The sequence below is a fragment of the Grus americana genome, chromosome 3, assembly GCF_028858705.1.
Source record: "Grus americana isolate bGruAme1 chromosome 3, bGruAme1.mat, whole genome shotgun sequence".
Lineage (NCBI taxonomy): Eukaryota > Metazoa > Chordata > Aves > Gruiformes > Gruidae > Grus > Grus americana.
In genome coordinates, this window is record NC_072854.1 from 72724288 (window position 1) to 72739425 (window position 15138).

Genomic DNA, 15138 nt, shown 5'->3' on the forward strand with positions numbered 1-15138 from the left:
GCTTGTTATATAAAAAGGTACTGTGCTTTTTCAAGAAAAATTAAATTCTCAGACTGGTCATCCATCCAAACAGCTGTATATTATTTTCATTTAGAGAGAGTGGTCACAAGACAACATTTGTAAAACTATGTCCAACTATTTGTTGAGTGGCCCTCAACATATCTTGTTATTCTTAAGATACTTCATTTTTCAATTTAAAATGTATCAGATGCTTCTAAACAAGCAGCAATTTTCCTTACATTATCTGCTTATTCACACTTTGGCTATCACAGCACTGCTGATAAAGTGAGTGACAGACGCCTAAAAACTATGATGAAAGTGTGATAAGCCATGTACAAGATTTGCAGGCTTACCTTACGATGACAGCAATGACATTTTGTGCCTGAGAGCCCCCCAAAAGAGTGGAATTAAAATTTTAGTGCTACACTTCAGATAAATGCAACAAAGTCATAATAGTTTACATAACTTAGGACCCTTACTTTAATGTACTGGCATTCTGTAAAACAGTTTTAGTAAAAATAAAATCAACTAGGTAAACTTACCTAAATCAGGCTTTAACTCAGTTGGCAAACTTAGCTTCCTGGACATCTTTGCTGAAAAGTGAAGTATATCTTTTTTTTAAAAAGAATAAACATGATTCTGCTGGCCTTTATTGCCTCTTTCCCAGCATTTAATATATCATTGCTTATTACATTAATTGCAGTACTTAACAGGATTTCTACTAAAACAGAGCCTCACTCCCACAAGGGAGGGGTGCAAAATGAAACATGGAAGATACCAAAATCCCCAAATTCAGCATTTTATGACTTTTGCCAAGCTTCATTTCTCCTCAGGCTTCAGGCAGCACTTGATGGATTGGATGAATTTTGCTTTGGCTCAACCTCCAGTTTTATCTCCTCAGGTGAGAAGACAGAATACAGACTCTTGACTATTGCAAGAACATGCACTGAAGTTAACATCCCAGCCCCTCTTCTTCTGCCCTAACTCCTGATCAAACCAGAGATATTTAAAATAGAGACAAGGTGAACTTTTCATTATGCTAAAACATTAATGCACGTGTAAAAATCTAGTAACATGAGATGCAATCCACAACCTTAGAAGAATGAAGACGTTACAGAAAATAATTATAAAGTCAGCAGCATACAAACACTTGTAACTGTCAAACAAAAGACAGTATAATTTTGATATTATTGCTAAAGTAAAAAATAGCCCTTGAACTCATCCCTGACTTGGAAAATTCTCTTTACAGGAATGGAAATCTTGTGGCTTATTTAAAATGCAGTACAATACTAACAAATAATAAAAGTCACTAGTAAACTAGTAGCCCTACATCCCTCTTCCATCTTTCTTTCAAGAATTGCTGGAGAAGGAATAATTTTGATGTAGCTTAACAATTAGACCGGGGTAGACTATTTCCCAGCCACATGCTCGAATTTTGATATATCATTTAATTCTTCACTATCTTGTAAGGGTAATACTTCTCTACCTAAAGTAGATGTTGAGAATACCCTCATAATTCTATGAGTACCTTGTAATGGATACCAGTCATAAAGCAGCCTGAATCTTATTGCTTCTCAGCTAAAAATTGAGTTAACTCATTCTAATTATTGTTTTAACAGCAATCATTCTGTTTTCTACGAATCCAAAAGACCAATATGTGATTTAAAGTTACTTCCACTCCTTCATTAAGTGAAATACTTCTTTATATGATCAGTTATGCTCATCAATATTGCAAATGCTAGTTATCTGAATAGTTGAACAGTTTTATTCCTGTCATACATTATAAAAATTCGAGAATAAGACTCCAGAAATAATCTTCTAATTTCCTTCATGTGTCAATTTTGCAAAGTATGTCCTATTTAAATTAAATTGAAATTACTTACTCTCAGACTGACATGCTAGTCACTAACTTATTTTAGTGTAGGCTGAAACCAAAAAGGACAGCCTGACTACATGTTTTCTACCCTCATCCATGCATTGGCACTGGCATCTGCCTTGCTTAATGGCGAGGCCAAAACTCCCAAGGCCAACTCCTGTTTCAGATCAGCACTCAGCTATACAAACAGAAAGCCATGGTACAATACAGCACTAGCGTGCAGGAGCACATCTTTTTGCTGTCAGCTTGAACTTACATCAGCTTGAAAAGAGATCATGAAACCTTGTCTGGAATAGTGAATTAAAAAAATCGGTGTTCCTTATCATAAGACTTGTTTTCTGTGTTAAACGTAAACCGTAAAAGCTGAGATACTGAACAAAAGCTTAAGTATGCACACAGAAAATAATCTGAGCTATTTTTGGCTTTTCACAGCTTTGACCATGTGTGAATATGAGCAATGATTAGTTAACTTAGTCACTTTGAAGACCAGAGCAGTCACTTTTGGCTTTTCAAGTAGAAAAGTTTAACACACAATTTTAATGAGTGAGAAAATTGAAAAAAATAAGATACTAGGTAACAGGTAATATAGCAGGTAATAACAAGTACAGGTAAGCATGTTGGATTCTAAGAGTCAATTCACTATTTTAGCTTTTTGTTCCTTAGCGAAAGGCCAGCTGCATGAATTAGGCTGATAGAGGTAAAACAAATTTGTCAAGACATCACTTTCTACAGTGGACTATGCCTCATTAATAGGACAAGAGGATACATGAATTGTTAAAAAGGTAGAAATTGTGAATTAATGTGCTATGCAAAAAATACATTTTAAAACATACATTAATGTGTCAAAAACATCTATAATTCAAATGTAAATAGGAAACAAGAACCTATTTAAATAGCAGCAGTGCCATCTTGTGTTTACAGAAAAAAGTGCCTAACAATGCAATAAGAAAATAGGAATATTTCACCAGATAAGCAGTTTTTAACTAAGATGACTTAGTATTAAAAAAGCCTGCTTGTACTCATCTCTGGCTTACGGTTTACAATATTCGTGGAAAATTCAGTTTTTGCTGTCTCTCAGATGAAAACCAGCAATATGCTAGACAGGTTCTACAACACGAAGAGATACATCAGAGAAATGGAAACGATAGGATGGAGATCTACAGAGCGAGCGCTCAATGTCAGGCTTTTTACTCCAGTGGTACGAAGGGGCAAAGGTGATGGTGACTGCTCCTGCTGGGTGTGACCGACCTTGAGCAGTAGCTGTCACATCAGAGTTTAATATCTCTCTTGGTGGTGGGGTGATTGCTGCAGCACCTACAGCCAACACTACCCTTCTGCAGCTGGTGTGAGGCAAGGAGACAGACCCAAGAGCTGTTTTGCCCCTTCTTGCACACTGCTGCCTAAGGCAACAATGACTATTTCGCCTGTGTTTAGACCTATATTTAGGTTTTCTAATTTAAAGGAGTATTAGAGTCATGCACAGGCACACACACAGTCTTTCTGTTGCTAATATATAGTTAAATGAGTATTATAAAAGTATGATATTGGAGAATTGTCCAAAAACAACATTCAGGATTCTTGGAGATTTCTCATAGGTCAGGCTTGAGTGGCAGGTGTTAAAATATGAAAGGTTACCTTGGCACACGTGTTATATTTTGGCACTGCAAGCTCAACCAACTCAAAGAAAACCTGAAGGCTGAGAGATGACTGAGCTATCAATAGAAAGCTGTGGCTTAAAAGTAATAGTTACATTTTATTTGCAGTGGGTTATCCTGAGCTGATACTTTATAACACATAGCACATCAGTTTGAAAGCTATAGACTTATTTCTCATCCATTTCCTATTTAAGGATACAGTCACAAAAATTTCTAAAGATTATAAAAGAGACAAGTGTCTTGGTGTTTTGACAGACAAGAGGTTATCAATGCTGAAATCTCTAAATTTGATATAAAAATAATAAAACCATTTTACAAGAGAATGTAAGAAAAGATGCACTTGATATATTCAAAGTTAAAGTATTAAAAACTCACTGGAAGAAACAGTCTTAGTCCGGCATTAGGGCAAATGAGAACTTTGATTCCATGAAAACACCATTAACAGTCAATGATTTCAGCACTGTTTGAAAAATTTTGGTGTACACTTCAAATGTAACAAATGTGAGAAACCTTGTATCAATAGTAACAGCAGGGATTATAGAAGTTCGGAATTAAAGCCACTCTGCTTAGATCTGCCTACTAATATTGTTTGCAATTGTTTTTAAATTTATAAACTGCAGAAAATAAAACAAACTTTCCTGAAAAGTATTTGACATGTAGCCTAGTGGAACAGTTATGAAGGGCTTAGTCTACAATATTTTGCATGCACCTTTACTCAAGCTTCTTCCAGTAATGGATGTTACAATACCTCAGCTTCTGACCTGATTCGTAGCTATATAATCGCATATATCTCTTCATGCCAAATAATTCACTGACCTAAGTACAAGTAAAACAGCTTAAGATTTTGCTTCTATGGAAGTTGGATCACAATGCCTTTCTATAAAAAAATGACATGACCTTAGAAATTAAATGCTTCCTACCAATTCTTCTTCCTGCAAGTTCATCTACACTTGGTATATTTCTCTGTATTACCTTACAGCACATTATTTATACTTTCAAATATTTGCCAAATGGCTGCTTTTAATAATGGCCACAGTATTTTCTATAATTTCTAGAAATGGTTAGTTAAATCGAGAACCTCCATATATCTAAGGTAATTGTAACTTTTTCAAAGATCACCTCTGATGCAAATAAAATGGAAATGTGACCCAAAAGCAACATACTCACAACAGGTCTTTAACTTGAGTTAATGTTCCGTTCTACGGAACGGATAGTAATAACAGAGTATTTAGGAAAAAAAAAAAAAAGGAGACCAACTGATCTTAACAGTATACATGAAGCATTTACATTTTGTTCTATTTATGCTAATGTTGCAGTCTTAGATGGTTTTTGATCCTTTAGTGATGCAAGAATCCTTGTCTGATACTGTCACTAATGATAGAAAACTGTAGAAATGAAGATCTCTCTACGTAAGTTTCAATAAAGTGATTAAATTGACAATGGCTTCATGATACCACCTTATCTCCCTATCACTGAAATGAAATTACTTCTCACTTTGCAAGCAGTATTCCCTTACTTACTGTTCCCATGTGACAAAAACCACAGGACTTATTAACAGCAACTGAAATTATCAATGTAAATAATTCTTGTTCTGTTTCACAATCCATTTGAAAGGTTACATTTCACACATTGACAATGAATGAAAAGAACCTGAACTGATTGCACTATATGCCAGTACAGAGAGCTACAACCATGCTACATCAAATTCATTCATGTGAACACAGTTGATGGTAAACAATTTGTTTCATACGGCATGAAGTTAATGATATTAAGTGACACTCACATTTTACAAAACTCATTGTGCATTCACATTTAGTTGTCAATTCAGTTTAAAAAAATGAAATGCAAAAACATGCAGCTATTAACACCAAAGAGGTGTTTTGCTTATGTGGAAGACCTTAGAATGTAAGTTCAGAAAGAGCCATGCAGAGTAAACATGCCAGATAAGGTATAGAAAACACGGCAGTGAAAAACCCCCAAACATTCATTGCACTGCATCGAACCACACAAAACTAACAGCATGAAGATGAAATAATTAAGTTCCTTTGATCTTCCAATAAATTGTGCAAGTTACACAAATCACAGTACAGGCTGACTGGGAGACGCTTATGAATTACATGTCAAATGCATTATTGTCTCAACTCTGCATTTAACTTATACCCTGAAGAATGCATTACTTGTAAATGTTTTTGGTTTTTAGCTATAAAAAACATTCACAATACTTTTATTTGAAAGGCTTCAAGCTGAAACAGATGTCAATAGTTCTATAAAATTTTCATTAGCATGTTTTATTAATACTGTAACATTACTTTTTGCAAAAAGTGAAAAAATAATGAAGTGCCAATCAAAGATACTATTTTTTGCATAAGATAGGCTGTCTTAAGTTCAGAAGAAACTGCTTTAGGACAAAAGAGAAACATTATCTCATCAACAGGCATGGACATAACGTGCATGAGATTACGTGTTTTTCTCATTAGAAGAATTGAATGTAAGTTTCTAGTTAGCCTGAATTTCCTTTAGGAGAAGACATTAATCAATACTCATGTAAGTGATACTCGATCTTTTTTTAATTACAGATGAATTGACATAATATATTGACAGCCGTTTACTTTCTTGAATTATATTCATGCTTCCACAGTCTCAGAACTCATCTTCCTTAACATTTCCGTTATCACGGCAAGGAGGGCTCAACACAGTACTGAGCAAAGGGAATATTCTTGCTCTTCCTCATTCTGTACCTCAGATTCCAAAGACGACTTCATCACTCATATTTATCTCACTGAATTTTGAATGACTCTTCTCCTCAATTACTGAATTGTGAAGAAAGTGTTTAATGGTTTAGGATAAAAGTTAAAGTGCCAAACAGCAAATCAAAGGGACACTATAGGAAAAGAAATCACTTCCTCCCTAGTTTTAACCTATGGCTCAACACAACCTATGAAATAGTGGTTTAGCTAACAGTTTTACTATATAGTTTCAACCTTTTGATCTGACTAAAGAGATAAAATGAAATCCTCCTACAATGATATACTAATGTACTAAATGAAAACGAAATGAACCATTAACACAGTAATCCTGAAATGAAAATAATCATATCCCAGTTTGGGAAGAAAAGTCCCTTTCCCAAAATTAAAGCATACAGCCTCTTGTCTTCATTTATTTAGTGACCCAGTTGTCAGAAGCAGAGTTAATTTCCATTCCAATCATAAAAGGGTTCAATCTACCTGCATACAACATATTCCAAGACAATTTTGTCACCAAATTTTTAAGATACAAGTCTGGAGCTGGTAGGGTATTGTGTCACTGTTGGATGCAGAAAAGTAAATAGTTCTGGAACAGTAATGGGGTGTATTTATATATATATATATATATATATATATATATATATATATGACCTCCAGGTGATTAAATGAAAACATGATATTACCTCTATCTTGACCACAGTCACATAGAGATCTGATCATATGGCTATGAATGCAACACAAAAATTTAATCAGCCACATGTTCTCAAAGAAAGTGTACCTTTGCAAAAGTAGTGGAATAGTGTTGTGACTCGCATAGACTGAACTCTTAGTACAGATTAGAATTTCACCCATTCAGAAAACAGAGAAGTGCAATTGTAAAATCAGAGCATTTAAACCACCAATATCCTTGATTAAAAAAAAATAAAAAATATCATTGTGCCCAACATATTTAGTATAGAGACAGCCCAAAGAATTACCAATTAGCATAAAGAATGAAAAATTAATAACTTAATGGATTGAAATTTGAATTTTATTTTGGTTTTTGCTGCTGGGTTAGTGTTGCATAGAATAAGGCACTGGATTAGGAACAGAGCAGAATTTTTCTAGTTCCTACCTATGTCATTGGCTACCATCTTGGAAAACTTTCTGCTTTTGGTCTTCACTGTAAATAATATTTTAATAAAAAAGATCAATCTAAGTGTATCAAAGGATGAACTGAAGAAAAATAAGACTATAGAAAAGAAAAATACTGTACCCTTTTCTATAAAATTATTCATTTTTTGATCATCATCAGAATTGTTTGGTGAACCAGAACCTATGAGTGAAGACAGAATGAAATGTATACACAAACATATATCTTTGACACAAAACCAATGTATTAATACAAGCTTTGAGTTTAAGGAAGATACAAAGATGTATTAAAATGTCAAATACTGATACTGGTATTCTCTGTACTTGCACTAGATACTATAAAGTACAAATTATTTTGTTATGACAGGAATACTGCCATATTGAGATTAACCACAAAAATTATAATACAATGTACAATGTAGCACAGTGCAAGTTTATAGCTAGAAATATTTCCCTAATTGAATAAAATGTTTACATTGAGTAACTAGATTGCTGTCCTAATCATAGATCCAGACACAAATATTAACTTAAATTATGATACACAGAACACAGCCATAACAGTAAAGTCAAGTTTTGAAAACTGTTTTTTTTCCAATCCAGTAAGTCATTGTTGGGCCACAGTTCTTCAACTCTGAGCTAATGCTGCCACCTGGGATTTTTCTGAATCCTTAACACAGAGAAAACAGTGGTGGCTATAGGCCACAACTTGACACTTACCATTGTCATGAAAGCAAAACATAGTTCAACTAAAAAATGCCAAATTCAATTGGATTTTATAGTGTGGAAATGTACAATAAGAATAGAATGCAAACCTTGACACTTATGAACACAAACTCACAAGTGTTTTACGGGTCAGATAAATGCTCCCAGAGCCTAAGCTTATTACCATTTAACTTCTGTAGAAAAAGCAGGAGATAAAGTTATTTCTCTTGCATTTGCACAGTTATTTCTATAGTTCTGTGTTATTAAAGCTGTAGGATATTCTCCCAACTTGCATAGGCAGGTAGTCCCTTTCACAGTCCTCTTAACTGTATAACCTCCCACTGGAGGAAGTTAGCTTCCACTTCTCTTCGCCAGGGCATGGAAAGGTGGAAGAGGTAGAAGATTTACATCACTTAAGCGAATGGAGACTTCAGCCCAAAACAGTGGCTGGTCTGTTTTTACAGACCATATTGCAACAGTCAAAGCCAATAATGCACTCAATTGCCAATCCCATCCTTCAATCTTAAAGCTAGTAACAAGCAAACTTGTTGTGCTAGTGTAGTTTCCTCTTAACTAGAGAGCCCCTAGACTGGAAAAAGTTCATTTAAATCTAGCCTCTATCTTGCATCTCAAGCTCACCAATACTGTGCAGCTGATTTCCCAAAAATGTCCTCTCATCTCTGAAAAAAAGCATGCCATTTTCAAGCTGCTTTTCAGTCTTCTGCTCTTGCCCAGGAAAGATGTAAAACTTAAACCAAGCCTAAGAAACTGCAGAGCTCTTCTCTCTTCACAAAGATCACCAAATGATTTCCATATCAGGGAGGTGCCTTCCGCCAAGTACCTTTCTCAAAGGAACACTGGAAAAGCCTGTGTAGGCTGAACCTTATCTCATTCACCAAGAGCTGGTAGGAGAGGGCAGAACCAAGGGAAGCCAGGCACAGTCCCACCTTGCGACTTCCAGTTTCTGTTTTACAGAGGAATGCAACACCAGCTTTTCCCCTCCATCTTTTCTGCATTCACTATTTTTGGTATTTTAGACTTATTTCTCTTCAGTATTGTGTGTGTACCCAAGACATTATATACTTTTTTCACAGAATACTCAGTTCTCCAAACTTATAGATTTTATTCTAATATGAGCTAACTTCAAAATAGTCTTCAAAATAGTCAAATCAATCTCCAATTTGAGTTCTGCCTCTCCAGAATCAGGAATTTCCCCAATTCCGTTTTCTTTCAGGACATTCGAATTCATCTATTTAAGTCTCCTCCTTTTTTGATCCTCTTAAAGAAATATCCAAATTGCAGTAATTTTTAACCTACTTCACCTAACACAACTCAGGAGGGAGGTAAACAGAGAGGGAGGGGAAGCAACTTAAATTTAGGATTTTTGCATATAGACCTTGATTTTTCATCTTTGGGCTTGCTTTCATTGCATTGTTAATGAAAACAGTGAATTGAGTTTTACTCCAACTCCAGATTACAGAAGAAATCCTCTAATTCAAATGATACAGTGTTTTAAGTTTTAGCAGCACCAGTTGGAAGTGGTTTGGGCTGATGTTTGAGCAATGCTGGAGCAAGGGGAAGAAGGATACAAATTAAGAGTTACAACTCATTAGCTGTTCACTGTACATATTTTATAGTAGTCTATCAGAAACTAGACTTAGCCTGGACTTTAAGTTGGTCAAATTCAAATACCTTAGTAAGAATCATCAGCCTCCTTAATCTTGACAGAGAAAGTGATTTACTGCAACTGCAGCACTGCCCAGCAAGTTGTTTACAGACACGGGTGTCAGTATTTAAAAATTAAATAGGAAAGATGAACTTTATTCTAAACACCACAAAATATGCTTGCATTAAAGATGTTGACAACTTCAGCATGCCAATACTTATCATTACACAGGTTTGTCATGAAAGCACATCTTAAGACTTTAAAATTTCCAGCCAAATTTTGCTTTAATATAATAAATCTAATTTACTCTAAGAAAGGTTTAGCAAAAAAGAAAATTACATTAACTGACCTAGATGAGTTTTGCACAATTTGAAGTTAACATCAAAAGACAGCAGTTGTCAAATCAGAAATTAAAATTTATGTTAAATTTCTACTAGCGCTACAAACAAGATATTTTGTTTTGTTATGCTTTCAACTTGGCTTTGATAGGTACAGGCTACAACAGACAAGGAATCTACCTTTAGATTCCTACGTTGATTACCATTTTGCACTACATTGTAGAGTGCACGTACTACTTTAGGTACTTGAGGCAATTTTGTCCTTTTCATTCAAAGCTGTACTGAAAGAGTAAAAGATAGTGACATTTCAAAAATTCGCTCAGAGTAATGGTGAAGATAAGTGATAAGTTTTTAGCTACTACATGAAATAATAATCTCAAATACTATATATTGGCATGCACTATGAAGTATTTACATGGCTATAGCCTCAACTAGTCAATATTAAACAAAATACTAACTAGTACTACATATTGCTGAAGCTTTCATTTAAAATATTCACATACAGTAGTGGTAAGTAAAAAAAGGGGGAGGTGTTAAGTAGGGAATTCCTACTTTGTAGGGATGCCAGTTTCTGAAGACCTCTTGATTACAAAGAAAAGTAGTAATTTACCGCTTATGAGGAAGCAGAAGTAAACCAGCTCTTTTTACAGAAATAATGTTCACCACTTTTTAGGACTCAAACACAATCACATGCACTATTACAGGAATTTGTGCATCTCATAAGTGTTTCAAAATTCCATTGTGCAGTATGGTCCCTGAAGCATAAATATTTCAGATTATTCACTCATCATTATGACATATTCCTATTGCATCTCTTAAATCAGCCTTGTTTTCAAAATGCAGTTGTGCAACACAGCAAAATTTATGATAGCTCTAACAGTTTGTGAGAAGACAACAGGTTTTATATAATTACTTAACCAGTAAACACTGACTTAAAGCATGCCATCTTCTGGGCAAATAAGAAGCTGAAAAATCAGAGAAAGTTATGATTACCTGAAGTGGGTGATTTGCAGCGATCTTCCGGCACCATTGTACCTTCATTAATATCACAAAGACCTGCTGGAACACAAAAACAGTGTATAATAAATACAGCTGCTATTTTATCCTTTCTTCCACTGAAGTTAGGAATTTCATTTCTTATTAGCTAGAAACCAGCCAGTTGTGATAGAATTCCTGTTACATACTACTTTTTAAATTTAGACATTACCCACAGTGATTGTAGAGTCACTTCTTCCTATTAAAGTTTTCTTTACAAAATACACTTCCTCATTAAATTTCAGTGAAAACCACCATATTTTCAGCAAGACAGACTTATCAGAACAGTTAATTATTTACATGCTGTACAAATATAATTTCTGGATTGAAAAATCCTAGAGTTATATTAAAAATGTAATTGCAAAAGAAAGTCAGATGAAAGAGGATCTTGAAGATTACAATCACGTGTGCAGTATGACGTGTGGAACTACAGTGCCTTTTTTCAAATTATTTTCTCACTGTTAGTGATATGCTTTGTATTTATTGTTACATTGCCAAGTTTGTTTTCCAGCAAAACTCCTTATTGATGTCCAGTACAGAATTTAAGTTTTAGGGTGCTTATGAAAGTGTTCTTCCTTACATGGAGGAATTTCACTAAATTCTCACATCAAACCTGATCAACTGCAATATGTTAATATCTACAAGCTCATTCCTTCCATTCCAGTGAAGGAAATAAAGCATAGGAGTCCAAATCAGATGCTAAAGATGAAAGCTGCTTCATAAGGGTCCTAAATATTATTCCACAGCACTAACTAGAAGTATACAAGGAATTTTTCTATTTTCCTTTTTGACAAGAAACTGCTGTCAAGACAGCCCATGATTAAGAAAAGTTGAATTTTATTGTATTAAGGCTAGTAATGCATCTTTAGGTTTATATAATAAAGTTTTCCTTCAGAAACATCATGATGTGATACTAATGCAAGCAAGCATGTAATACCTAACAGTAGTTAAGAAATATTTGTTAAAATGAAAGGTTTTTGCATGCACACAAATATTTCAAGTAGTCAAAAAGCTTGAGAGGTGTAATGGTTAAGGCAACAAGAGCTTACACATGCAAAGCCTGTTTATACAGCTGTACTCTACATGTTCACTAGCACATCTGTACATATCTGTTAACAGACAACAATAAAATAATATGGGAACAGTACTACTCTTTATCAAAGCTTTAGAATTTCCAAATACTAAAACAGAAGTTTATCATTTAAAGGAAAAAAGGGTCTCCTGAAATATCATATCGATGTGGAACACATTAAAAGTATGTTGCATTCACACGCAGTTTCACTTACGCAAAACAGTCTTGACTAAGATTACTAAGAGCATGTACCTCATGCTCCAAGATTACTAAGAGCTTGAACCTCAAAACTCTGTGACTAGGATTGGTGTGAAATTGCCAAATAACCTTAAGGCTTGGTTAAAGCCTACACTTAACAGTCCTGGAATTGATTTCAATTGTAAAATGTATGGTAAAATCTCAGATGGAAGCTATACCTTTCCACTACACAGGAGGAAAAAAAAGCAATTTATTTCTTTATCAGTAAATCAATGAGCACTATGGGATAATCATGATACATATTCTCTAACAAAGCGTGATTTAACCTCTGAAAGCAGCAGAGTTTTAAACATGCATGGGAGTCTAAATGGTTTGTATTAGACAGGCTTGTGTAAAAAGATTTTTCAAAAATCCAGGTGCTCCTCTCCCAACAAGCAATACAAGTTTTAGATAGCAGCAGTGTTGGGAAGACAAACCTTTACTGTGCTTTTAGAAATAGTTATGTTTCTAGATCATGCTCCTTTGGGAGCCAAACTGCACAAATCCAAACATGCAGTTCAGGAACTTAAAGAATTTATGGGAAAAGAGGAAATTATCTTCATAGGAAGAGTTTAACTTCTCACACTAGTTTTCCTGTGAAGTGAAATCCTGCATTGACAGGAATAGTCTTTAGGCAAGAATGAAGTCACACACCTGCATGCTTGATTTCTTTGTAAGAAGTCTTGAGGCTACAATTTGATTAATATCATCTTAATGAGTAACTCATATCAATTGATCCAACAGAAAACCCCCAAAATACTCTATCATAAACCTATACACTAGTGGGATAAATCTTACCTAATCCATAAAATTAAAGAGTAAGTGGGCATTATGACAATCATTATGGCACATGAGCCTTGGAAATGTAAGCCATCACTGCTGCTATTTAAGAGAAAGAAGGAACAGGAATAGATAAAAATTAATTTTATATATGACTGTATTAGTAATTAAACTAAGCAGGGAATAACAAGAGTGATCTCAGTTAAGTTTGTGAACTATGAGGGTCTGTCCATGACCAATGAGAAGAAACTAGTATAACAATTGTTATTGCTGTTCATCTTACAACCCCAGGTACCCTGATAGAAGCCGTGTGCACAGTGGCAGTAAGACAGCTCTCCTGGAAGAGTTCTCTAGTTTCAGGCTTACAGCATATGTACAAATTACTATGGATTACAAAAGCAAGTTGACCCAATATTTTCCATTTCAGAACTGCAAAGATTACAACCTGACTAGAACATAAAAAGATATGGAAAAGTGACCTTCTAATAAACTTTTAGGCTTGCCTCTCTGAACTCTAGTAGCAAGAAATTTGAAAAACCCAAAAGTGAACAAAAAAATCAAATAATGTCGTTAAAGATATATAAATTAATAATAGTTACCATGGTGCGATAAAGACTCCCTAGAATTACTGCTGAAATTAACTGATGCATAAAGTAAGTTTCAGAAGATATTTATTAGTTTCTCACATAAGCTTTAGGCAGATATACCTCTAAAGAAACTACAAATTGACTGGAAACCAGCCTAATTAAAAATTACAACTAAGTTTTAGCTTGATATGAAGATACAAAAGTTAGAACAAAAAATTAACCTGAAAAATGGAGTAAAAAAAACCCCCAAACCCCACAATCAAACTTTCTGATTCAGTTCTGGATTTGGCTTGGTCACAGCTGATGTTAGTCTAGTTTAGTTGACATTTAAGGTAAAAATTTGAATAGACTTCATGTCCAGATCCAGTTCAAGGAGAAAGGGGACAGGGAAAACCACTAGAACAAGCAACCCCAGGCATATATTTTCTTCAGGTTTGATTCAACTCCACTTCTGAAACCTTTGTAGATTACATTCAAAAAAGGCTTTTTCATGTATTATAAAAATGGAAAAGTCACATGCATGCAAGAACTGCTTCTATTTTGTCAGAATCCTAAAGTGTCTCTGATAGAATTAAGTAGTACTAACTTATTAAAAGTTGTATTACATTGTACTACTTGAGAAGTCACACAAAACCTTGTAATTCCCACCACCAGTAAGTTGCAAAAGAGTTAAGACTGGTGTCCTATGTGAACTTACTTATGTCACTAAGCAAGGAAAAAAACCAGCTGTCATAAGTTTTGGTGTTTGGTCATAAAATTACACATTGTTTGATAATTTGGTACCAATATTGCCTTCCTTTTTAATGGCTCCTGTCATATTTAGCAAACAGTATATGAAGCAAAGGTCTCTAAACAATGTAAGCCTCCACTTTGTATAGAGTTTTCATCACACTATGAAGCTTTTACTTACACATCTGTGTTTTGGCACATGGCTCAGGTTGTTTTTGTTTCCCCCCACTATTATGACCTGAAGGCAAAGGTTGACCTTATTTTTATCCTTGACAAGCACCTGACAACAGTGTCTAGAAGGCCTTCACAAAACACATACTGCATGCTTCACAAACTATAAATTGCCACCCAAAACATGTGAGTAATATACCTGGTATGAATCACTGATAAATTCCAAAACACGATCCCAACTGGGAGCTTGTATCTGTTGAGCTAGCCTGAAATGACAATTTACAGTCTAGCTAGTGTAGAGAGCCTTGTCTCTAAATAGATGCTGCTTTAAGACGGGAATCTGAATTTCTTTTCTGAGTAGAAAAAATGACAGAAACATACATCATATTCTTGCAACACAAGTGAAGGGAAAAAT

The 15138-nt window shown here is 34.7% G+C and overlaps 1 protein-coding gene across 9 annotated transcripts in view; it reads right to left on the reverse strand.

Moving 5' to 3' along the window:
• Nucleotides 1–15138, reverse strand: part of STXBP5 (syntaxin binding protein 5) — a 114857-nt gene that overhangs the window by 17777 nt on the left and 81942 nt on the right. For 2 of the 9 annotated variants that reach the window (XM_054819751.1, XM_054819750.1), the window contains exons 20-23: nt 11106–11171; nt 7531–7590; nt 7390–7437; nt 543–593 (exon numbers count right to left, since the gene is read on the reverse strand). In XM_054819751.1, coding sequence (XP_054675726.1) covers nt 543–593; nt 7390–7437; nt 7531–7590; nt 11106–11171 — 225 coding nt within the window. The remainder of the gene's footprint in view (nt 1–542; nt 594–7389; nt 7438–7530; nt 7591–11105; nt 11172–15138) is intronic. The other 7 variants (XM_054819752.1, XM_054819754.1, XM_054819753.1 and 4 more) reach the window with 7 other exon arrangements.